Source organism: Vidua chalybeata, chromosome 1 (genome assembly GCF_026979565.1).
Source record: "Vidua chalybeata isolate OUT-0048 chromosome 1, bVidCha1 merged haplotype, whole genome shotgun sequence".
Classification (NCBI taxonomy): domain Eukaryota; kingdom Metazoa; phylum Chordata; class Aves; order Passeriformes; family Viduidae; genus Vidua; species Vidua chalybeata.
In genome coordinates, this window is record NC_071530.1 from 104,125,091 (window position 1) to 104,148,666 (window position 23,576).

At 38.5% G+C, this 23,576-nt stretch overlaps 1 protein-coding gene across 3 annotated transcripts in view; it reads left to right on the forward strand.

The window, feature by feature from the left end:
• The window catches only part of DLGAP1 (DLG associated protein 1), a 399,684-nt gene that overhangs the window by 312,596 nt on the left and 63,512 nt on the right, over positions 1–23,576 (forward strand). For 2 of the 3 annotated variants that reach the window (XM_053949747.1, XM_053949753.1), the window contains one exon: positions 22,003–22,143. The exons of the other annotated variant lie outside the window; for it this stretch is intronic. In XM_053949747.1, the coding sequence (XP_053805722.1) occupies positions 22,003–22,143 (141 nt within the window). The remainder of the gene's footprint in view (positions 1–22,002; positions 22,144–23,576) is intronic. 3 annotated transcript variants of the gene reach the window in all.

Here is a 23,576-nt window from a genome sequence, read left to right on the forward strand (position 1 = left end):
TCTGTGAATAATTTCAATGAGCTTGAAGAGTGCAGTAATTAAGAAACAATGAAATGTTAAAGTAGTCTAAAGAGCATTTTTCTCCCACAGTTATTGTGTCTATGTTTCTAAACTTTCCCTATGTAGCCGTGCATGATCCTTTGATGTAAACAAACCTTATGACATTGTGAGTGTTCAGGCATGGGCACACATGCATACAAATATATAATATAGTATAATATAAAATATGTAATGACATCTCTCTAACAGACTTCAAGTAGTAACGTCAGGAAAACCTCTGCACTAGATTTCAATTCATTTCCTATCCTCTGTAGAGTTAGGTGAAGAGAAATCTGCAGCAATGCAGAGTTATCTGCAGCAATGCCATCTGGTGATTTTCAGTAATATTACACTTCTGCTTAAAAGTAAAATAAATAAAAATCCCAAGGAAATCATGGTGCGTAGCCAGCAGGTTAGAGAAGGACAGAGAGTTACCACAGTATATGCTAATTACGGTCTTTCAGCTGAGCAAACCATTTTCCTTCCTTTCACTGGAACATCTGATCAAGACAAGTCAGGTATTTCGTGGAAAATCTCTAAGGGGCTGCCTAGCCAATTGAAAATAAATGAATAAGTAAATAAGCATATAAAATGCAAACAAGTCAAAAACCTGACTTGTGCCAGGCAGAATTCAAGAATTAAATCAAATCTTGTGGATAAGGAAGCTGTAACTGAGTGTATGCCAGATGCAAGTCATTTGGATTCCTCAGAGCTGTCCTTTCAGAGACTGCTCTGTTCAAAAGGAGACAATGAATTAGGATTTCACATGTGATTTCCAGTTGAAGCTAAGGTTGGTTTCTGGATCTGTATGAAAATTAAGATATTTCCACAGAAGATCTGAAGAAATATAACTATGTTAAGGCCTTCATACAGATGTTGAAACTTAAAATAAATCTGAGGATTGTAGAAAACTGTTTGACAAAGAATTTACATGGTTCATTTCCTCTTTTTCCTTGAGTAATCCTAAAATGCATTCTGCCTTTGGATCTGCTATCAAATTGCTTAAATCAGCACTTAGAAATGTTTTCCTTTGCAAATGAGGATCTGATCTTGGAGGAGAACATTATTTCCGATTTCAGAGGTGTCTGACTGTAGCTAGTACGAGTTTCATCTCTTCTATCCTAGTAGTCAACTTGATGAATGTTAAGCTCCACATCACAACAAAACCCACCATTTTTATGACGCCCGTGAAGGTTTTTAATGAGAAATTCAGAAAGGGTGAGAAAATGACTTTGTTTTGTAGGGCATGGCCAAATTATCTTTTTCCACATTTGAAAACGTCATTTGGAGGAGTTTACAGCAGTCTCCAAATTTATAAATGTGTTTCAAATACAGAGAATGAAAAACCAGTGTTACCCTTTGGTATTCCATCTTTGCTTACCATTCTTACTCTTTATTTGGTTGATATGCTCCCCATTGTTCTATGCAAAGAACTATTAAGTGTATTTCTTATCCACTGGAGCACAAATGAAGAGGACGACACAGGGATTAGTTACTTAAAATGTAATGTTTCTTTATTTGTTAATCTTGCATTAATTTCGATACAGAAATTTTGCGGAAGCCCTTTGCATATATTTGTCTGGAATGTGCTTAAATTAGTTTTTCCATTAATTCATTTCTTTTGATTATACTGCACACACAAAAAGTGATAATCTTTTCAGGTGTTCAGATTTACACAGCTCTCCTAAAGGTGTACAGAGCATGTTTGGATTTGAACTCTGCTTTAGTTTCAGACTAGATAGGTGTGTTATCAAATGCACCACTACTGGAGATTTTTGTAGGGATGTTCAGGACCCCAGTTTCATGGAGACCTCCCTGTGTGCTAATGCAGTGAGAAAGTCCTGATCCTGTGCTTGTGTACCCCACTCCTGCTGGTGTGCATGTTGTTGTGGAAGTGCCCTGATGGAGCCTGCAGCCATGCCTGTGTATTACAGCACCTGAATGCCCAGCACCTAGCTGGGAAAAAATGCCACTTGATGTACCATAACAAATGTACAGGAAGTCATTACAAGCAAAACAGTAATTTAAAAGTTGTTCTGCTGACTGAGCACTGCATGCCTCAGGTCTCATTAGCTGAGAATTAACATTTTTCAGAGCCCATAAACAAGCGTGAAACCTCAGTGATTTTGCCACAATCCAAGAAGCAGTGGATTATGACAGTCTCTCCTGCTCACTGCTGCAAGGCAAGTCTGCCCTTTGCCAGCAGCTTGGGCTGGCTGACAGGTCTGCCTCACCTCAGACAGGGGCAGCAGCTTGGCTCAGGTCTGGTGTCCTAAGAGCAAACTCAGGTGCAGGGCAAGGCTGATGTGATTTCAGCAGCTCTGACTCAGCAGCCCTGTGTATCTGTGGTTCTGGGGACAGAGTTACCTGACTTGAACACAGGGGTAGGAACCAACACTCTTTGAAATACGCCTGGAATCACATCACAAGGAAGCAGGTTTCCCATAGCAGCACCAGCTTGTAATTGCAAGCTAATGGGTGGAATGTGCAGCAGGACATAACATAAAATAAAACCACAGTCCTTTTCCATTTGTAAATTGTGAAAGGTCAATATAACTTTTATCCCAAAATGTTGTTCTCAGGAACTGGTCATTGCTCTAATTCTCAGAACTCTGAGAACTAGAGATACATAATTCCTTAGCTCAAGAGCAAATAATTAAATTTTCAATTTATGGAAAAGTACAACAAAGACCGGAATCTTTGTTTGTTCCAGCTTATTTCCATTGCAACGTTTTTGTGATGGCAGTGACAGAAATGAGCTGAATCAGTTACTGAAGACATGCCCCAATTTATATAATGAGATCACATTTTGAGTAATAATTCCTGCCATTTTCCTAAAATAGATTAATGTGCTTTTAACTGCAGTTGTCTTTTGGAAAGCAGGACTTAGGCCTCTTTTCTGAGGAGGCTATGCTTAATTAATACATCCGGTGTGTAAAAATAACTCAGGTTTTTCTTTTAGTTTGTTCTATTGTCCAATCTCCAGCCATTTGCTGCCACTCACCTACCCTAAGTTCCACATCATTCCTTTAAGACAAACCTCAATATTTTGGTTTTCCCCAGATATAATACTTGCAAATAATACTTGCATATAATACTCTCTTGAGCCATAGGATTTTGCAAGAAGTTACAGATGAAATACTTGGTGATGATGAGCTTTTTTAAGTGATTGAGTGATTTTCAATAAACTAAGATTTTTTTAATAAGTGTGTTTAATGAGTACAGCTCTACAGGGCCCCTCTTGTAGTACAGCAATTTGTTTGGAGCCATTATATTTCATCATATCAGTAATTCCCATTTTGGAGCTCAAATATGATGCATTAGGTACTGAATACTGTAAATAATTGCACATTTTCATGCTTCCTAAATATGTGTTTATGCAACAGTGTAACAATAATTGGGTCTTTGAAGCTATGGTAGACTATGGGATGAGTACATTATTAACAACTTTTTGAAACAAACACTGCTTTGTTTCTTTAATAATATGTCAGACAAACCCAAAGGAAACACAGCAGCAAAGAAAACTGTGCATTAAAAAAATTGCAGAACCTCTGAAGTATACACAGAGATGTGATTTACTCTTTTTATTTCTTGCTATTACACCAGTCTCACTGCACTGCTTCTTACAATGCTCAATAACAAACACAATGCAACTGAAATACTGGGACCTGAAAAACAACTGATGGTATTTTGCAAAGAGAGACTGTCTCGCTGCCATCAGAGTCTAACAGTTCCTTTTATCAAAAGCACACTGCAGGCAGATGTCGGTAATCTGTTCTAATGCCACAACCTTTGTCTGGCCTCTCAAGGGGCAAATGGATGTGTTGGTCTTTGAAAATTGTTTTCCCTTACTGAATTTAGCTTTGGTGAGATGAGAGAGTGCTAAATTGCATCCCACTTAAAATGCAGTAAGCCATCTGAGCAGAACAATTCCTAGTTGCTTTGATCAAGGATTTGAGCTAAGCTATCAGAGGAGGGAAAAAACCCTAAAAAACAATAAATAATACCACAGAACCCTCTACTGTGACAGATCTCTTGCCTGTTCTGTTGAGGAAGATGCCCACCTTTTGCCTCTGCGCAGTCAAGATGAAGGTGTCTTGATAACCATTCTCTTTCTTGTAACAATTTTCAAATTAATTCTGTCTTTAGCTAAAGTAAAATGTAGATATGTATCCCACTGGGAAGGTTTAGATGGAAGTCAGAATATTGTAATAGGATAGCAAAACAAATGCTGGCAGGCTATTTCTGGTTTGAATTTTTTTTTTCCTCTCAATTTCTTTTAACTTTCTTCTGAACTTCACAAAGAACCAAATAAAATTATGTAGAAAGAACCAAATAAAATTATTGTGGCAGGAAAAATCAGGGTCTACTAGACCAAAATAGCCAAGCTATGAATAAAACCCAACTCCTAAATGAGCCTTATCTGACTGCCTCACAAAGTCCTGAGAAAACCTGCTGCTCTCCATTTTGCATGATGACTGATTTGCACCCAAGTAACAGAATGAGTTGTTACCTGGTGCCATGGCCTTGCAGACCCTTACAGACCCCTGAATGCTCATGTGACATTTTACCATTTGCCTCTTCTATTTAAAAAGGGGGGAGCAAAAGAAGAAGGGTTCCAGAGAGATGGAGAAGGGGTGAAGGGAAGTATTGCATGTGTGTTGGAAGCTCTGACAGTGGGGTTGGTAGGGCTGCATGCTCTGATCTAGGTGAAGTCAGATACTATCTTGTTACATACTTCCAAAAAAGCTTGTCTTGCCCTGTTTGTGATGTGGCTATGAGGGAGTTAGATTAATGCATAGCTAAGATCAAAATGTTTATTCTCCTTTCAGGAAAACAAAACAAAACAAAAAAAAAAAAAAAAGGAGATAAGTAAGGACAAGGACATCATTAGTTAAGACTTCCAATACTAACATCATCATTCAGTCTTCCTAGATCTTCCTCTAGGATTTTGCCCACAGCCAAAAAGCTGCATCACGTTCACTCAGATGTGTACAGTGTCATTTTGTGTAAATAGGCAGTTGTGTTTAACCTTACATGAGCTACCTGCCGGATTAATTCTTAAACAGGCACTCCTTGTCTTCACAGACTCTGCAGCCTGCGGCACATCAACATCTGTTCCAGTGTCGCATACTTCCACAGATTGCACATGGAGTAAGAGCTCCCTCTCATAATCCAATTTATATTGCCAGTTGGCCCCTTTTCTGGACTTCAAATATGTGCTGCAGTCCCAAGAGCCTTTTTCTATTTCTGTCAGTGCTTACTGAGAACAGAAGTGTGTATCTCCCTTTTAGAGGGCGCTTACTGCTACTTCAGCTGAGGAGACTCTCACTGCATGCAAAGGTTGCTCTCATGTCCTGTGAGTTTGGATGGCATAGTCGAGGAATACTTGTAGGGTGAAGGGGTACTGAACCCGAAAACATATGGGTGGTAATTTTTTTTATTAAATAGAATACAATAGCACACCCTACAGGTGACATGCACCACTGGAGAAAATGTGTATCTGTAAATAAGTAGCAGTTAAAGAAGTTTTTATTCTTAACAGGTTTTTTTTTTCCTAATTCAACATACCTGCTTTCATTGAAGGGCAAAGAGTTTGGTGATTAAGTAAAAAAAGGTGAGAAGAATTGAAAAAAGGGGAAGGAGAAGGACAAAGGGAAAAAGAAAAATATTTGAGTAGCAAAGTAGGTCAAGAAGAGTTTCATAAAACAGAATTGTGGCCTGCACTTCAAAAATCATTCATTATGTAGAATCAGTAACACCTTTCTCTGTGTGAATAGTTGATGGTGAGAAACATATGCTTTGAATTTTTCCAAAATACTTTGTCTTCTCCTTATTCCTTCATCATTGGTGTGTAGACTAGGTGGAGATGATGTGCTGTCTAGCATGTTTTATTGATGCTGTTTGAGCTCCCATTGTAGTGAGTTTTTGACATTAATTTTAGAACATATTTTCTGGTTGTGATGAGATTCCAGTTTTCCTGCAGGCAGGAGATATAGAGGGATATGAAATGGTCATCAAGTTAATGGTGTCCAGAATCCCTTTATTGCCTTCAAAGGGCTGGCAAAACTAGTGAATGGAAAATAATGAACATGACAGATAAGTAGGCAGTGGATAGAAAGCTTGAATAGCTGTGGGAATTTTTGGGACCACAGCAGCAGTGTTGTAATTTCATCAAATGAAGGGGAATGCTTTCCCCCATCTGTTCTGCAGGTACATGTCTTAATATTTTAAGTACAATGTTGCAGACCAGAGCAGTCTGTTAAGTTACAAAGCTGAGACATGTCCTTTTTTTTTCCTGCAAAATTTGCTCGCTGAGGGTCTAGTTGTGTAAGGTGCTGAGTGTCCTCAGCTGCCACCATCGTAGAATCAGTTCATGATTTCTGTATGCCTGGTGTCACAGAAACGTCTGGCTCCTCTATTTCACTTCCAGTACCTTTAAAGCCGAGGAGTCTGGGGCAGGAGCATGAATCTGTTGGAATCCAATTTAGGATATTTGTTTAAGAAGAAACAAATGTAAGTTTTTCTAGTCCTTTTGCTGTTGAAATCGTAAACTGGGCAATAAAATTCTAGGGCATAATACAGACATGGCTTGCAAAACAATTTCCAGGGAGTCTTTTCAGATTTTGGGGTTGGGTTTTTTTCCATTTTGCTGCTAAAAAAAATTTAGATCCTGACAGGTGTCAGTGAGGTAAATATTTACACTTCTCCTATCCTGCAGTAGGAGGCAAATTTGCAGCAGAATAAAAACTGATTTTATTACCCAATGTCAGGATTTTTTCTGTCACATCCATAAATGGAAGAGATTGAATGGGCAACTGTATCTTTCCTTCTTTATGATTAGCAAGGAGATCATGCTCAGCAGAATAAGATGAAGAAATACTGGGTGCCCTGTTGTCCATAACACCATGTTGAGAATTGACCACTGCCACAATATTTCATATATGTGTGCTAAACAATGATAAAAAGGACCACCCACTGCAAACTAGCATGACTCCATTAAAGGGGTTGTTTCTATTTGCACTGCAATCACATGCACTTCTCTCAGACCATTTGTTGTCTCCTCCTCTGCACATTAAGTTTGGTACACACATGTCTTTTGAAGAACTGGCAAAAAACTAACTTTGCCAGCTATTGCTGATGTGGAGAGGAAGCCTCACTCCATCTTCAGACAACTGTCTCTCCAGCAGGCATGGAAAAGTGTCAGGAACTCTTTTAGGGTGGCATTCTGGCCAATGCCTATGCAGATGCACAAGAACAAAGTATTTTTTATCAAAGCCAAAATGTATGTAATTGAAATTGTCAATTACCATCACTAATTTCCAAAAAAACCCGGTGTGTTTATCAAACAACATAAGTGTGGGAATTGGGAACATGTGACATTAATCATGGGTGCAGGATTAGGCATACCCACCTGGTCTAGGCTTCCTTTATCTCACTTCCAGCATGACATTAACTAATTTGGGGCCTGAGGCGTTGTCAGCTTCTGACACTGAAGTGTACTGGCTGTATCAGCATCATCTGGAATCATCTTTTACATCTAATTTTATTCTCCTGAAAAGTCTATTATTATTATTATTATTATTATTATTATTATTATTATTATTATTATTATTATTGGAGCATGACAATATGCTTCTTAAGAGAGAGAAAAAAGCCCAGAGAAATTATAAATTCAAGCTGTCAGCAATATCTAGCTCATTTATATGGTTATGAAAAACATATCACTTGTAAAATAAAACTGGTGCATGTTTGCTTTTTGATAAAGTATCAGGAACAAGTAGGTATCTTTCTACTGGGGCAGTTTGTAGAAATTTTGCAAAATCCAAATTAGCATACATCTTCCTAAAATTGCAGTTAGTTACAAAATTACAGGTTTTCATCAAAAAAAGGAAAGTGTTGCATTTCTCAAATTAGATTAAGTGAAAATAAGTTCACACTGCAAAAGTGGTAATGTCATTAAATAATTTGATAGAACAAGGCTTGCTAATGCCTTGTGTGCTGCTGATGCACGTCATCTGCCAGTCAGCTTTCCACTTATCCTTTAGCTGTTTTGCTGATTCTTATCAGTTTGTCTGCTTAAAATGTGTTTTATAAAAGACTTTTTCTTTCATACACTTTGATTCATCTTTACTCTCACTGCAGATTTCCTATTTAACTCCACTGAATTAATATTTTAATACTTGTTGAAGATGAAGGCAACTTGCATGTCTTTCCTGAAGTCGTATTTACACTGATTTCTCTGGTGCAGTCCCTGATGACTTCCCACAATAATCAAGACTGAGCTGTTTGCCATCCTTCACAGAAGTGGTTAGTTAATGAAGATTTGTTTGGGGACAAGCTGAAGCTAATGGCATGGCTCATTTCCTCAATAAAACCTGCTGTTTAGTAAACTGTATCTGATGATCTCATGACACTCATGTCAGTCACCATTTTTCCTAGGACAATTATTCTGATTTTTACAGATAATGGCTCTCCAACCATTCTTTAATACTGTTTTAGAGAAAACTAATGATGTGTCCATAATCAATCTAGCCTCATAGATTTTTATCTTTCATCTTTTCTGCCTATGAAATATGTAGATATCTTTTAGTTTGTCAGCCAACAGCACCCCTCCAGAAGTCAGACTACAGACTCTTCAGACAGTATTCAGATGTCCATAATATAAATAGTCATATTTTATATCTGCTAAAAGCATTATTGCATAATGTTACCACTCTGCAACATTCCCCACTGTGTACATGCATATTAATCACCCATGGCTGTAACAGTCATTTCCTCTAAATTTTGCCTATATATTATTTTTTTTGTTTCCCCCAGTTGTACTTCTGGTTAGCATGAAGAAGAACTCTCCTTCAATTACCAGTCCAATGTGTTGTTGGACAAACAGGGCAGCTCCAGCAGACAAGTGTCATCCCTGTCAGAAGAAAGGGAATGGGTTACAAGCAGGAAGGGAAGAGGAGATGACAGTGTTTCAGCTCTGGCAACTTGAGAGATTTTTCTGGGTCCCTACTAGGAAATGAAATTTCCTTTTTCCTTTTTTTTTTTTTTTTTCCTTTTTGTGTTTTAATTAGTAGAATTACAGTGAGGCCATCTCAGCAGACTGGATATGGTGGCTTGTAGAAATACAGCAGCTAAGGTCACCCACTCAGTCATGAACTATAAAACCATCATATTTGCAACTTGTGAAATGGAAGAAATGGGGATAACTAGCACAGTCTGCATTTAAAGAAAGATCATTGCTGATCTGTAAGCGTACAATACTAGTGCTTTCTTCCTAGTTCTTTTAAACTGTATATAATTATCTTTCAGACAAGCTGTCCTTTTTCACAGCTTCTTTCTTTTGTTTCCTTTTCCTCTGATTCTGTTTCATGTTGCTAGTTTTAATAATTATCTAACTGTTTCTGATTTTTGGAAAGGAGAAGCACTGAGGTGGATTCCACTTGTGCAGATGGGCTCACAGTCCCTCTGTCACCAAACTCAGCTGTTGGCCCATGGGCCAGCAGTGCCCACCTCTCACCATTTCGTTGTTGCAGTTTCACTGCACTCAGCAGCATCAAGGGCAATCCCCTGCTTCTTGCTAAGCTATATATCCTATGCTGTGTTAATGAATCTTCTGCATCTTTTCTGAATTCTTATTTCATCTTATTAGCACCATTTCCACTTGCATAAGGCAGCAATGAGAAAGGTCCAAGCTGTGTGTTCCTTGCAAAAACAGAAGTTTGCAATCACAGAAGTCCTGTTGTGTTAGTAAAAACACGAGAATTTGAGTTACAACAGTGTGAGGAGGCAGAGTTCAGGTCAGGCTGGCAATGAGCTGTCACAAAGATGTTGCCTTTCCAGAATAGCATTTGAGGTGAGGCTATCCTGCATTGCATATGTGAAATTCAGTGCTTTTACTTCTTAAAATGAAAATTCCTGTTAAACAAAAGTTAGCTGGCTATTGGAGAAGTGCTGGTAAGGCAATCCCAGTACCTCTTTCCACTGTCTAACCTTTAGGGGAAAAAATTACCAGCTTTATACAACTTGGTCAGCCGCATCTCCATTTTTCTTAACATGATCTTCATTTTACATGGACTAGATTGAAAAAGCAGATTATGCAAGAATGTTTCTTCTGGCCACTTGAGGGTTTTAACAGCAGAATAATAACTAGTTCCCCATCCTGCATATAATTATGGCAAATTCTGCTGAGAGGCTCAATTTTCTCCAGTCTCCATTCTCCCTTTATCTAATCATATTCAGCAGGAAGTTTTGCCAGTAATCTGGCTGGCTCAGTTCCACTTCATGATAGTTCTTTTACAAAAATCTCTTCTTGAACAAGATGTTACAAATACAGTACAATTACAGTATATTGTGTTCTTCCAACTTACAGATTTTAAAATGTAACATTTATGGTGAAAGCAAGGCCTATGGTTCATTCAGATGCATGAACTTTGTGGCACGGGGTCAAGTTTTTTAATAACTGCATTTGCACATGTTGATTTATCTCATTTGATGCTTTCAGGGAACCCTCCTCTTACTAATGGGTCGGAATTGGTCATAAGGATCTGATCCAGCACAAGATACAAAACTCTTAACTAGGTTAGATATAAATACAGTTCCTTTTACAAGAATTAGATTGCTAGTAACAGCAGTAGTTTTAATTAAGTGTAGTTCTGATATCCAAAATGTTATGGGCTAATCCCTTTTTTCTTTCAATGTACCCTAACTGAAATGTTAAAAACTCTTGCTACACACTGAAGCCAAAATTATTTCCATAGCCCAAATGAATTTTGCCCTAAAATAAATATATCCTAGATAATCCTCTTTGTATATCAGAAATAAGCCCATTGATCTAATGTCTTTTGAAGCTGAGCAGCTGAGGATATCTGTGAAATCACAACAAAATCATGCAGGTGTGCTTAGCGCTAGCACACCCCTTCATGGCCTGAGTGCCTGACAGGCTGCCATGTGTGACCGTGCCATGCTGGAGCTCGCAGCAGCCAAGGCACAGCTCTGGACTTCACAGCTGCAGACAGCACTGAGGACAGACAGTTCCAAGGAGTGAAGTTCAGCTGAACTGCAGCATGGCATGAACTGCGCCAGGGTGCCCTTTGTCTTTCACTTTTCTGGAAGTCATGCAACTGCCTTGATAATATCACCCCTTCGTGTGCGAAAATGAAAACTGTTCTCACAATGTTTAGAAAAACAGGAATAGTGGAATGCTTGGAAAGTCACAATGAGCCAGCACTGTTGAAAGTGAAACAGCGGATGTTATTGGCTGCACCTCCTGCTTTCAAGGAGACTGACATCTGATCCTGGAAAGAAGGAATGTGAAATGACGTTTTTGATTTGGAAGGCTATTAAAATACTTCAACAGGTGCTCTACCTGATATGTGCCTGTTCTAATGCAGAGCTTTGCAAATTTGGTATTAACAATGCTTATTTTCTTGAAAGCTGTTGTTGTGCCTCAGTTTTGTGTATTTTTAATTTGTCAGCTTTATTCGATCTTGAAAGATTTCTAGATGGATTTTCCTGTCTACATTCCTTGCACCAACAACTTGCATTACTTCCGCCCCTAATTTAGTGAACAAATTGGTCCCAGGCAGAAAGTTGCAGTATGAATCCACATTTCCCTGAAGGATACCTGCTTGTGCTTTTGACAAGTGTTCATCTCAAACTGTAAATGGAAGAAATGAGAACTTTCTTGGAAGTAACTGCAAATGTGGGTCACAGCTTTCCAGCAGACCTGTGATGAAAATAAGATGTGGCTGCTTCCTCCTCTGACCCAATTGTTCTTCATTAGCATCAGCAATAAGCCCTATTAAGCATTGCTGCAGCTCTCTGGCCTTTTAAATTCACACAGGGAAAGATCACTTTTGTGAGGCCTGAGAACAGTTGGTTTTACTTATGCATATATGATCTTGTGGGAACAAAGGGAATCACTTAAAGCAAAGAGCTAATAATTTCTTCCAGAGATTTTCACTTAATGTAAGGATGCGTGATTCCCTTAAAATCTTGTTTGTTGCAAGCATTGCTTGCTAATAAAGAGACTACAGCAGAATGTAAGCACTTGCTGTCTTTCATGGTCATCTTTAAAAGAGAAAGATAATGCATAACATGTTCAACAAGATATTTTTCTTCCCAAAACAAAAACTTTCTCACTTGCTGGGTGGGGGGGGGGGGAAACTCTCAAGTACCAGACCATGGTGATGTACTTTGTTTTTTTAAAAAAAGTTTGGAAAACAGATGTTTAACTCCAGGGCCAAGGGTTTGCCTGAGCCAACTCTCTTGGCGAGCTGCAAAAGCAAATATCAGAAAGGCAAAGCAGTCACCCCATAGGATACCTATAAACTGCTTGTTGACTCTTGAGATAGACAAGGAGACAGATTGGCATTTTTGTGAGCCTAAAACTAAAAATTAAGGACAGTAGTGACAGACAAGGCAAGACAACTTAGGTGGCAAGCCACAGCAGGAGCAGTGTTAAACTGTGGTCTCTAAGAGGACCAACCATGATCACAGGAAGATTCATCTGGGACCAGCTGGGAGAGAACCTCAAGTCTGTTATGTTTTGAGGTACATCATTTTCATCCTATTCCTTATAGTAAATAAAGTCTTTCCCAAAAAGACCCAGAGCTTTTAAACTTGAAAAGATAAATTTTACTAAACTTTTTCCTGAAGTAGTTGGTTTTAAAATACAGGAAATTCAAAATGACTCAACAAGATGGGATAGAAATTAATAAGACTGGAGAACATTTTGATGAAGAAGCTGTGAGTGAAAATTGCTCAGGAAAGCAGACAAAAGCTGCCCAGTGGAGCTGGATTGTTCCCTGCATTTGACGCAAAGCTTCTGTGTGGTGTTAAACAAGCAATTTCCTGCAGGTATCAGAGAGACACAGAATCACAGACTGGGCTGGAAGGGACCTTTAAAGATCAGCTAGTTCCAACCCCCTGCCATGGGCAGGAGTATGTCTGCCTGCTTTGAACTTGTTTCATAGGTTTCTGGCTGGAGATGCTTATTTAGTTGGTTAATTGCTGAGATAGAAGTGAAGTCACAGGGAGCTCTCCTTTGCATGTAGGATGTGATCATCTCCTGTACCCAATCTCTACTGAATTAGAGGCCATTTTGTGAAGAAATAGCCAAATGGGCTGATTTAGGGCTTATAAAGGCTGTGGGGGTTTTTTATAGGTTGAGTACAGGGCATATATTGAGAGCATCCTCAAGGAAAACTTATGTGCAGATAGATGGCTATATTGATTATACAGAAAAATATATAATATAGACTTCATAACTAATCTTCTGTCCTCTGATTTCTCCCCAGGTTCAATTTAGTTTAAATTGTAGCTTATGCCTCTCCATGTGTGGTTTTCTCTGGAACGTTCAGTGTTTGGATTTTGTAACAATTTGTGTTAAAAATGAGACTCTAAGTCATTTCTACTGTTGTATGGAGTTTCTTTATAGGCAGAAGATACAAATGCTATTGTACCTGACTAGCTCTCAGAGAGCTCCCCCAGTTTTTCCAGTATCCAATGCTGGTACATATAGAGCACTTTTTATGCTCTCTTTGCAGTATTTAATGGTATACAGATTTAGCCAATCATCCTAATAAAATTTCAAATATAAAAAAGCTATTCTTTAACAGAAATGCAGAGACTGAAAAAGGCTGGAATAAAGTTGATCCCATAAGCTGTTACCATTTTTACATTGAGTTGCAAGCCTTATCACACAAAAATTCACTAGAACAGAGTGTAAACAAGGTTAAAAATCAAGTATTTTGGGAAAGGTAGCAGTAGTTATAAGTAATGTTTAAAAGAAAGGCTTAAACTTTGCTGTTTCAAACATGTTTGCCATTTCAAAGAGCTTCCAGCTTTAGCTTTAATACCCTCCCAAAATGTTTCCTCTTTAAATTTGGCTCTACCCCCAGAAATAATTTCCTTCTTGAAACTGAAAACAGCAGTGACAGCTCTTCTCCATGTTAAGACGTCACTGCTTAAAATCTGATATCGCATATCCCTGCAGGCTCAGAAACTGGAGCTTTATATTGCTGCAGAAGGTTGATCTCCAGCTGCCTAATTATTCTGTGCAGCTGCTTCTTTCAAATCCTGTAAAAGCCTGATGTATCAAAGTTGAAATTATCAATTTATGCCATGAAAAGCTTTCATAAGTCTTATATATATATATATTTGGTTTTATGATTTCAAATTGATCCATAGAGAGTTGAGTATGTAGCAACTGTACAAGAAATTTTTTGAAAACTGAAATTCAATTTTTTTGGTTTTGTTTTTCTTGTAATATGTCTTCATTCTGGAAAGATGCAGTTTCAGAAGACTTGAGCCAGTGAAAACTTACACACCCTGACATTCACTGAGTGTCTTTTGATAGTATAGTGTAATACAATACTGTGTTGGCTACAAAATATGTTTCTTGCACAGCTGTCCTTTGCATTCAGTTACTTGATTTCAGTAATAATGAAAAATAGCCTGTCCAAAGTAGTGTTTCATAACACACTGTAAACAATATAATTTGATCTCAACAGCATTAGGATGGTCAATTAAACAGAAAGTCGAGCCACCAGCCACCTGTTAAATCCCTTCACTGCTGCTCCATCACCAACAAAGCTTGCCCTGTGCTCAAACTCTCACAGGGTGTTTTAGAGAAGATGAAAAGCCCAGAAGGTCACCCCAAGGGACTTCTGGGAGCAGAAGGAGACAGGGAGGCTTGGAACCCTCACAGAGGGGCTCGGTCCTGTGGCAAGTCCCACTAGAGCCAACCAGCTGCGACAACAGGATCTGTGCTACTGCATTTAATATCTGCTGAAGTTGTTGAATTTTGACAGATATGACAACACTAATCATGTGTTTGGTGTTAAAAGCATAGGATTTGACATAGTGATAGACCTGCATATCTTAACTGAAGGTTTTAATGCTACTTTGAAATGGCAAGGAGAACATCCTCATGGATGAGGAAAAGGCCAAGCTAGCTAATACCTTTTTTGTCTCAATTTTTGTAAGATCAGTTGTTCTCCAGGTACCCAGCCCCTGAGCTGGAAGACTCTAACAGGGAGCAGAGTCAACCCCCATAATCCAAGGGGAAATGGTCAGTGACCTCCTGCACCACTTAGATACACACAGGTCCATGGAGCTGGTGGAAGGGCTCACCAAGCCACTTTTCATCTTTTATCAGCCGTCATGGCTGGTACAGAAGCACTTCTGGTATCATGGTGTTCTACTTTTGATACCCACTTGGTTCACTTTAACATTCTTCCACATTTTAATCGGGACAGAAAGGTGTAGCACCATGTAAGCACCAGCTAAGCGTGTCAGCATGCAAAATCCAATAGTTTTAGAGTCACTTTTAAAATTCTGTCATTTTGGTGTTATCCTCAGGTCACAAAAAGCATTGACACATCCATAGCAAATAGCAAGGTTCATACACTTTGCTGCAGGTTACCCATGCTGTATTCCAGATTCACTTAATTGCTTCTAAAGTTTGTTTTTTTTTTTTTTTAAGAATGAAATTTAGGAAGGCCATGAGTTTATTTTTGAAAAAATAACTACATCAGTGCCTGTTTCTGCAACCTAAACATAAAAATCTCGTGGGAATTAAAGCCATCATATTGATTTAGAAATACCTAGAACTTGAGTTGAGTTGGAATTTCTGTGTTTCAGCCATAAATGGAAATGTAGGATTAATTTTGACTGAAAGAAAACTTGCCAAAGGCCGCTAAGTAACATTGTTTTGAATGATAAGCAGGTGCTTGATGCTGTGAAGTTTTGCTGAGATTAGGAGTGAAAAAGTTGAAGGGACAGAGTTTCCAAAGCATTTCACTCCCATGTTTTTCAGTGGAGTGAATCCTAAAAATCCACTGCAGAGAAGAGGTAGACAGCTGATGTCTATGATTCAAAAAACGAAGTCAGACCTTTGCCTGATACATAGACATACACTTTTATAGGGCAATATGGCTAACTTATTTTATAAGCAACTGATACATTGCTGTGACTTGTAAGGTTTGTCATTCATCTTGTTCTACTGACTGCCTGGAAAAATAATAAGCCAATTATCCTTATACTTGTCATGTATTATCTTAAACTATGACTGATAACTTTTGCTGACATTAATTTTAATATTTTAAGGAGATTTTTTTTCTTCTGTGGTTAGTTCTACTATTATGCTATTTGTGTCCTCTGTGAATTCTCCAGGTGGGAAGAGTTATTTTTTTTATTACAGAGAGATGATTAAAAAGGACTTTGCCGTTTCCTTTTTCACGTATCACTAGTTGTTTTAGAATTCACTTTACTACAAAATTTCACCAGTTACATAATCCTGTTCTTTGTCTATGCAACCACTCTTCTGTAAAGTGAAAATCTCAGACCCTACCCATGCATACATCAAAAGATATTTGCACTTGTGATAGTTAATTTTCAAAAATTATTCTGAATTTTTCTGAATTGTTCTGAAAATAAATATTTTCAGAATGGACCTTCTTAGTCGGAAATAATGAAGAAAAAAATTCATATGATGATTTCTGAAATTTTATTTCATTGCCACTGAAGAAACTAAAGATTCATTTCTCTTCCTCACCAGAATATTTCCTGATGTGTGTGCAGTGTTGTGCATTTATGGTTTCAAATACCCAATTTCTTTACTTTTGTGATCTATCTTCATCATTCCATTCCCACTTATAAAACTAATTATGATAATACTCAACATTGACATTGTATTTTTCATCCACAAATGAGAAAAGTAAGGATTATTGGCCCTGTATCACTGATGAAAAAAACTGAAATAAAAAGGGAATTGGAGCTTTACTTTTACTCTAGACCTTCTGATCTAGTCTTGTGAGTGCTTATAACATTAAGCTTCCTATCTGAGTACTAAAGTTTTCTTCTTCTCATAGTATTAGCTTATATGCCATGGTTTTACATTTGCCTTTATTTTAATTCTGTTCATTTAAACTCATTTCAATTCAGATTTTTAAGGGTTTTTTTAATATATACTTAACTCAATAAATTGTTTTTCAGTCAACATTTAAAGGGATTTAGGAGTGAACTCATGGATTTTAAAAGTTCAGAAACTGAACAAAGCAACATATTTCAAAATTTAATAGTTATGCTTGTGTAATCAATACACTGCTAATGTGGCTGCTAAGAGTGGGAAAGTGATTACTTAATTAAGCTTTGGCAGATTAGAGTTGTTTGTCATCACCTTGATGAGGACTAAAGAAAGCAAGGATGCTCCCTGTGAGAGCTGGACTTTTGATCCTCCTTAGAGAGAGAAATAGAAGAGATGAGGTTCCTTTTGTTATATGCATTGGTACATCTGCATGAAAAATTTTGTTCAGCATCTTCCTAGGGATCTTGTTTGTAACCTTGGTGTTATAACTCACTTTTTTTCTGCTTACCAAATTAAACCCGGTTCCTTTTGACAGGCGTTTGCCATCAGTGTTTAGAATCTAAATCTTTGTGCAAAGAGTCAAGTTACCTAAGTAAGTGTTTTATATCTATGTGAAGTTTCTAGATTTCATGTGAGATGGGAAGATTAACACTTATAGTTGATAAGTTAACTTTATTTCCTAAAAATGGATTAAATTCTTGAGTTTCTTATTTTTTGCAACACAAATGTTTGCACTCATGAGAAAATTCAGCTGACATAGTTTTGGGAAATCAAGGAAATAAATGGCGAAAACAGCTGTAAGGAAATTAATATTTGGCTAGTTTGCTTGGAGTACAGTGAATTTCTCAGTCAGAGCAGAGTTTCTATCTGCTACAACCATTAATTTTGCTGATTTACTGTAAACATTTGAAGTGGCATAAGAGAGCCCAATTTCCTGCCTTTCTTTTAGAAATAGTACTGCCTGATTCCCACATGCAGCCCACTTCAGCTTGGAGTGTTTATTGGTACTGTTTATTGTTCTAGTTAAGCCTGGGTGGCGTTCCTTGAGCTACCACAGTTCACTGCAAAGAGCAACCTGCAGGGCTGTGAGGCATCCTGGATCATCAAAAGTTGAAAGCTGCTTAGGTTGAGAAACCATCAAGATCCCTTTCCTCAGACTCTCAAATTTGGGAAGTTTGTGTTCTGGTTTGTGATTCGTGAGATGTAGGTTATAATCTATAGGAAGGAAGTGCAAAATTACCTTGATTTTGTCCAAGAATGAGAGTTTCACAGAACTTTGGGAGCAACTTTAAGCCTCTTGTAGTGACAAGATCAGGTAACAAGCACAGTGAAACACTCACTCGTGACGCCAGAGAGCTGTGCTGTTCAGCTGGGGTCTGTGTATCCATCATCCCCAGGGCAGCTGCTGTGAGTCAGCAGCTGACCCAGATCCCAGGACTGATCCCTCCCTCTGCCTGCTCTCATGGCTCAGGAGAGGGGGCATAACATGTCTGTGTAGGACAGCTCAACACAGAGGGGTAAGGATGGGAGAAGGACCTTCCAACAAGGGCAAAACAGTAAAATGCTCCTAGATATCAGGAGTAGAACCAGGATCTGTCCTGCTGACAGAACAGCAGACCCTGCTCTCTGTAAAAAGCAAACCTGGAGAAAATTTTGTGCTTGGTCTTTTAGGGAGTGAGTGAGGCACAGTGGCTGGGCTTGGACACACACAATGAGACCAATCAGACCAATGCTGGTCTGATCAGCATGTTGTGCTGTTGTATCATTGGAGGCTGTGCCTCAGCACTCCTCCTAGCTTGCTACAAATTCCTTATGGCAATGTGCACATTTATCAACAAAGAAAAAGATTTTCTAAGACCTCTTAAAAGATCTTTCTTTTTGAACTCTTAGGCTCATATTCATCATGTCCCGCAATTAAAGCAGTTTATGTCATTTAGGATATTACATCTGACCTGATGAAACTCCCATTCTAATCATCACATTTTGTCATTATTAGATCATTTAAATCAACACGCTGATCTGGTTAAGTAATTCTAGTCTCAACCTCTACCTCTGATTTAAGGTGGCAATACCTAAAAATATTTAACCTTACAGTAATGAATCTTTGAATAGCCAGTAGCATGTCTGTAAGTGTCCAGGAGCCAGTGCTAGGGGGCTTGATTATTACTGCTGAGGAGGTGAGAATTTTTCTTTTACTAGCTTGTTTTAACAGTCCAGGAGAACACATTCTTCAATCATTCTAGACAACTAATCTTCATTTTCTGTTTTATAACCCAAATAAAAATGTCATTTTACTTGTTTCCTGTTAACTCTTCCAAACATCTTGTACCTCTGCCTTGGCCAAACAAACAGTTCGCACACTGTGGTTCTGTTGGACAACTAGAAACTGTTTGCTCATTTTGTTGACCCAGTTCCAGCCAAGCAATAAATGTGGAATACAAAAAATTCCAATTGTCTTGGTCAAAGTCAGAAGAATCAGGTTGTCTGTAATATTTAGTTGCCAGTGCCCAGAAAAATGGGTGTGAATACTTTCCAAAAGAAAAGCTTTAAAGAGCATATGTGATTTTAAGGATTACCATGAGCAAGAGGATTATTATTTGAGAGACAAAGGGAATAAGAGATTACAGCACATTAAAAGAGAGTTGTTTTACATCAAAGGTGTAGGATGGTTACACACTTTGGATAATACAAGGCATTGGCCAGAGAGCCAGACAGCTGGGATTTAGATTGAGCCCTCAAGCTCTTTTAGCTTTTCTGATTTCAGCTCTATATAGCAGTGTCTGAAATATGCAAAGATGTTTGCATTCAGAAGAGAATTAAGCAACAATAATCAGCTTAGAGATTTCTGTTCTGTGATATGCTGAAGAAAAGAGAAAAAATCCAGACATTTAGGTCAAATATAAAAAGCCTCTGGGCTGTTTGGAGTGAGCACCCAGTTGAATGATCACAGGAAGAAATTTCTATTAAACATCCCATCAAAATAGCCTCTTCTCTTTGGCAAAATGCATAACTCAAACATTTAGTGTCTTTCATCTTGTCTTGAGATTTGTTTCCATCATCTGATAGCATCTGAAATCTAAAAAAAAAAATTGAGTGTGTACTTAAAAATTATTGTGCAATATATATTTAAGACTAAAAGTTTAGATTTTTCTCATAAATTTTAGATTAAGAAAATTTACAATCACATACATTATTATGGCAATAGATCAATATGGTCTAGCCCAAAGGGCAGGATAATTCTTTTGCATCTCATTTTTCTTCCTCTGCCTGCAGATGTAGCTTGTAACTTACTTGTAGGTCAGATTTGAGCCTCAAAGCTGGGACAGCATTCCTGTAAATACATTTGCAGCTGAATGACAGTTCCACATTGTCTGTCCCAAGAGCTGAGCACAGCAATTCATTAACTCTGAACTATCATCCAGCCATTTGACAGATCCCTATGTGTATCCCAACCCTCTGGGGACTGCATTGGTAAGTTCCAGCATTCATCAAATAAAGCATCCAGACACATTGCAATAAGCCTACTGTTCATGTAATTAAATAAATGCAGGGAGCATGTAAATGAGTCTTTGGCAGCATGAGCCCTCGGCAGCAGTGGAGTTCGGCATTCCACTTTTCCCGATGTAATGATGTTCCCGGACCTGAGTGCCCCTGGGGCCGGCCGGTGGAAGCAATGGCCTTTTTTCTGCCCAAAGTGTAAAATGCCATCGGTTAAGGAAAGAATGTTTAGAGTTCATACATCATCTGATAGGGTTTCCTTCCTCTGGCAGGGTTTCCCAGGGCTGTGGCGGAGGCAGTAACAATAGCAGGCAAACACCAGAGGGAGTTATTGTTCTACTGGAGAAGGAGTGCCTCAGGACACAGTGTTTAAAATAGTGTGAGATTTCTACCCAAGGAAAAATGTTCAGGTGACATGACTCCACAAAATGTAAATGGTGAAACCATTAATTCTAATCATGTTTGAAAGAGTTGGTGTTCTTCACCAATTTTCAGTGCTGATTCCAATGTACTGCTTCTTTGTACCAAGCAGTTGTTGCATAACACCCCCTCACCTTCCAGTAATTTTTTTACATCTCTTCACAATACTAGAGCTTTGCAGTTCAGTGTCAAGAGCCAGATGAGCAGGCAATAAGAAGGAACATTTTTCATTTGTTTATTAAAGGAGTCTTTTCTCCTGGTCCATCCACACAGGCCAATACTCAGTCAGAGTGCCTGTGTCTTGACTGGTAAAGTCCACATACCCTCAGAGTCCTGGTTCCTCAGAGTCCTGCTTGTGGAAAATGACCAGGCTGCAACTATCTCCCCAGCTGACTTAGACTTCCATGGAAGCAAATCTGGATACACCGATAGGAAATAAGCAAGTGGGTTATTTATGTACTGGAAATAAGCTGCCCTTTCAGCAGCTATACCTGCATTTTATGCCTGCTGAAAGTCTGGCTGCCTTCTGCTCATGAAGTTTCAGCTGGCCACGACCAGGAAAAGTGCATCCCCTGGGCTCTCCATAGAGAGGCTCTTGCAACTGCTCAATTTGCAGTAACTGATTGAAAGAAAACATACAGTCAGCCCCAAGGTGAATCTGTGCCAGTATCTTTTAGAAGAACATTTCAGTGAACAAACTGACCCAATTCCATTACACTTCACATAATGCTGGGGCAGGTGGAAAGCTTCTCCAATTCACTGCTGAACTTCCAAAACAAAGGACTAAAGTGGAGAGTCACTGTCTGCTTTTTCCGTGCATGTAATGAATGCTTCTGCTCTGACTGCTTTTAGTTTCTGTTGTTGAAACGGTGCTTAACTTTCCACAGCCATTACTCTGTCACCTGTGGAATATGAAGCAAAGATCAGCTCACCTGTCTTTTCAGCAGAAGACTTCAAAGCTCTATTTTCTATTCTCACAAGGGTATTCAGTAAAAATCACCCTTTCATTGATGAATATCAAAGTAAATCCCGGCTGAGCTCAATGTTAAATTGTATACCCCTGGCTTTCACAATGCTGCCAAGGTGAAGGATTCTGCAACAAAACTATTTTTCCTAACAGTTTTATTGCAGGTGTGTAAGATCTAATGGAGATGAGCCTATTCTCTTCTTAGGTGTGTCAGCTTTACAGAGCTCACCAGCACAAAAAGAGGATCTTGGCATTCTTACAGTGGCGAACATAGAAGACGCTTCATACATCCGGGTGGATGACTTGCATTGTCAAGATCTTTTAAAAGATCTGGGCGTTATTAGAGGTGGGTGTTTAATTGTTGATTAATTAAAACAGAACCATACATGAATTACCCAGGCAGTAAACCTTTTTCTTCCGATAGGTAAAAAAGAAGTCTGACAGAACTGGGATCACACTCTTGCCTCAACTACACCAACCTGAATGTAGAGGAGGAGAACTGTATTTATGTATTTAATGATGTAGATAGGCAAAATTCTCAGAAACCTCTATGCAGACTAGATGTTCAAGTAGTTTTGGTTTTACAAATCTGTTCAAATATCAGTATCTCTGTGAAGTCAGGTATGATTCCTTGATTGCAAAGTAATTAATTGCTCCTCATTTTAAAGGTAAAAATCAATATAAATCAGTATAAATTTGATACTTCCTACAATATGAAGTAAAAGTTCTTATAAAACCAACTTCAGATTAGAAAAATAAAACTCCCTGCGCTGCTGTCATAGTCAGACCTAAAGTTAGATTTTAGTAGTAGCATGCTGTCTTCAGAAATGATATTGCCATACAGTATCCCTGGTCCTGTTTCAGTTTCTTTCTCCCTCCAACTCTGCTAATACAGGTGTTTTCTGGACCATGCTGTGAATATGGACTTAAATTTTTTTAAAAAATAAGAAAGAGACAGAAAGTGGGGGGGGAGAAACTGCTACCAGTGAAGACAAATGCCATCAGATCTTGTCCTTAATACATACTCTGGAAGGAGCTGAAGTGATCCTTTGTGAACAGCCCATTCACTGGGGATATTTCCATTACAGACTTTCAAACACATTCGTGTGTCATTTCTCTGTGACTTGCTCACAGCTCCTGAGCAGTGCAAGTGTTTCTTCTGCAACAGCATTGTAGCACTGAAGTGATGGGAAATAACCTTTTTTCTACAGCAGCTTTTATGATGAATCCTGGTGTTTGGCCTGGAGAATGTTGGCTTGCTGGGGAATGGATAGAAGCTGCACAGGACTTTGTGGCTGTAGCAACTGTCCTCCATTAAGTACAAATATCCAAAACAAACTATTTTATAGATCTGAAACACTATGTTGTCATTATCCAAAACACAAAATCATGGTGAATAGCTCTTACGACAAAAGTGCCACAGCAAACATTGGAACTGTCATATTTGTGTAAACCCAAGAGCACTATAAACAGTTAAAATCTGAAATGCCAAGCATGATTTCCATTCAAAACTATTCATGTGATATTACCTTAAAGCTCAAAAGGCCCTGATAGGCAGGTTGCAGGGACAGCAGAGGAGGCATTTGTAACATGAAGAGTCATTTCATGTCATTTCATTTCAAGAGTCACTAGGATCTTTCAGGATCTGGGTCTGTGAAAAGAAATCTTCAATTGTGAGAACAAGGAAAAAAAAGATCAGCTTGCCCTTGGGAAAATATAGCTTGTAGAGCTTATATAGCTGTCCTTGAATAACATATTTTTAGATACCTGTGCTTTTGA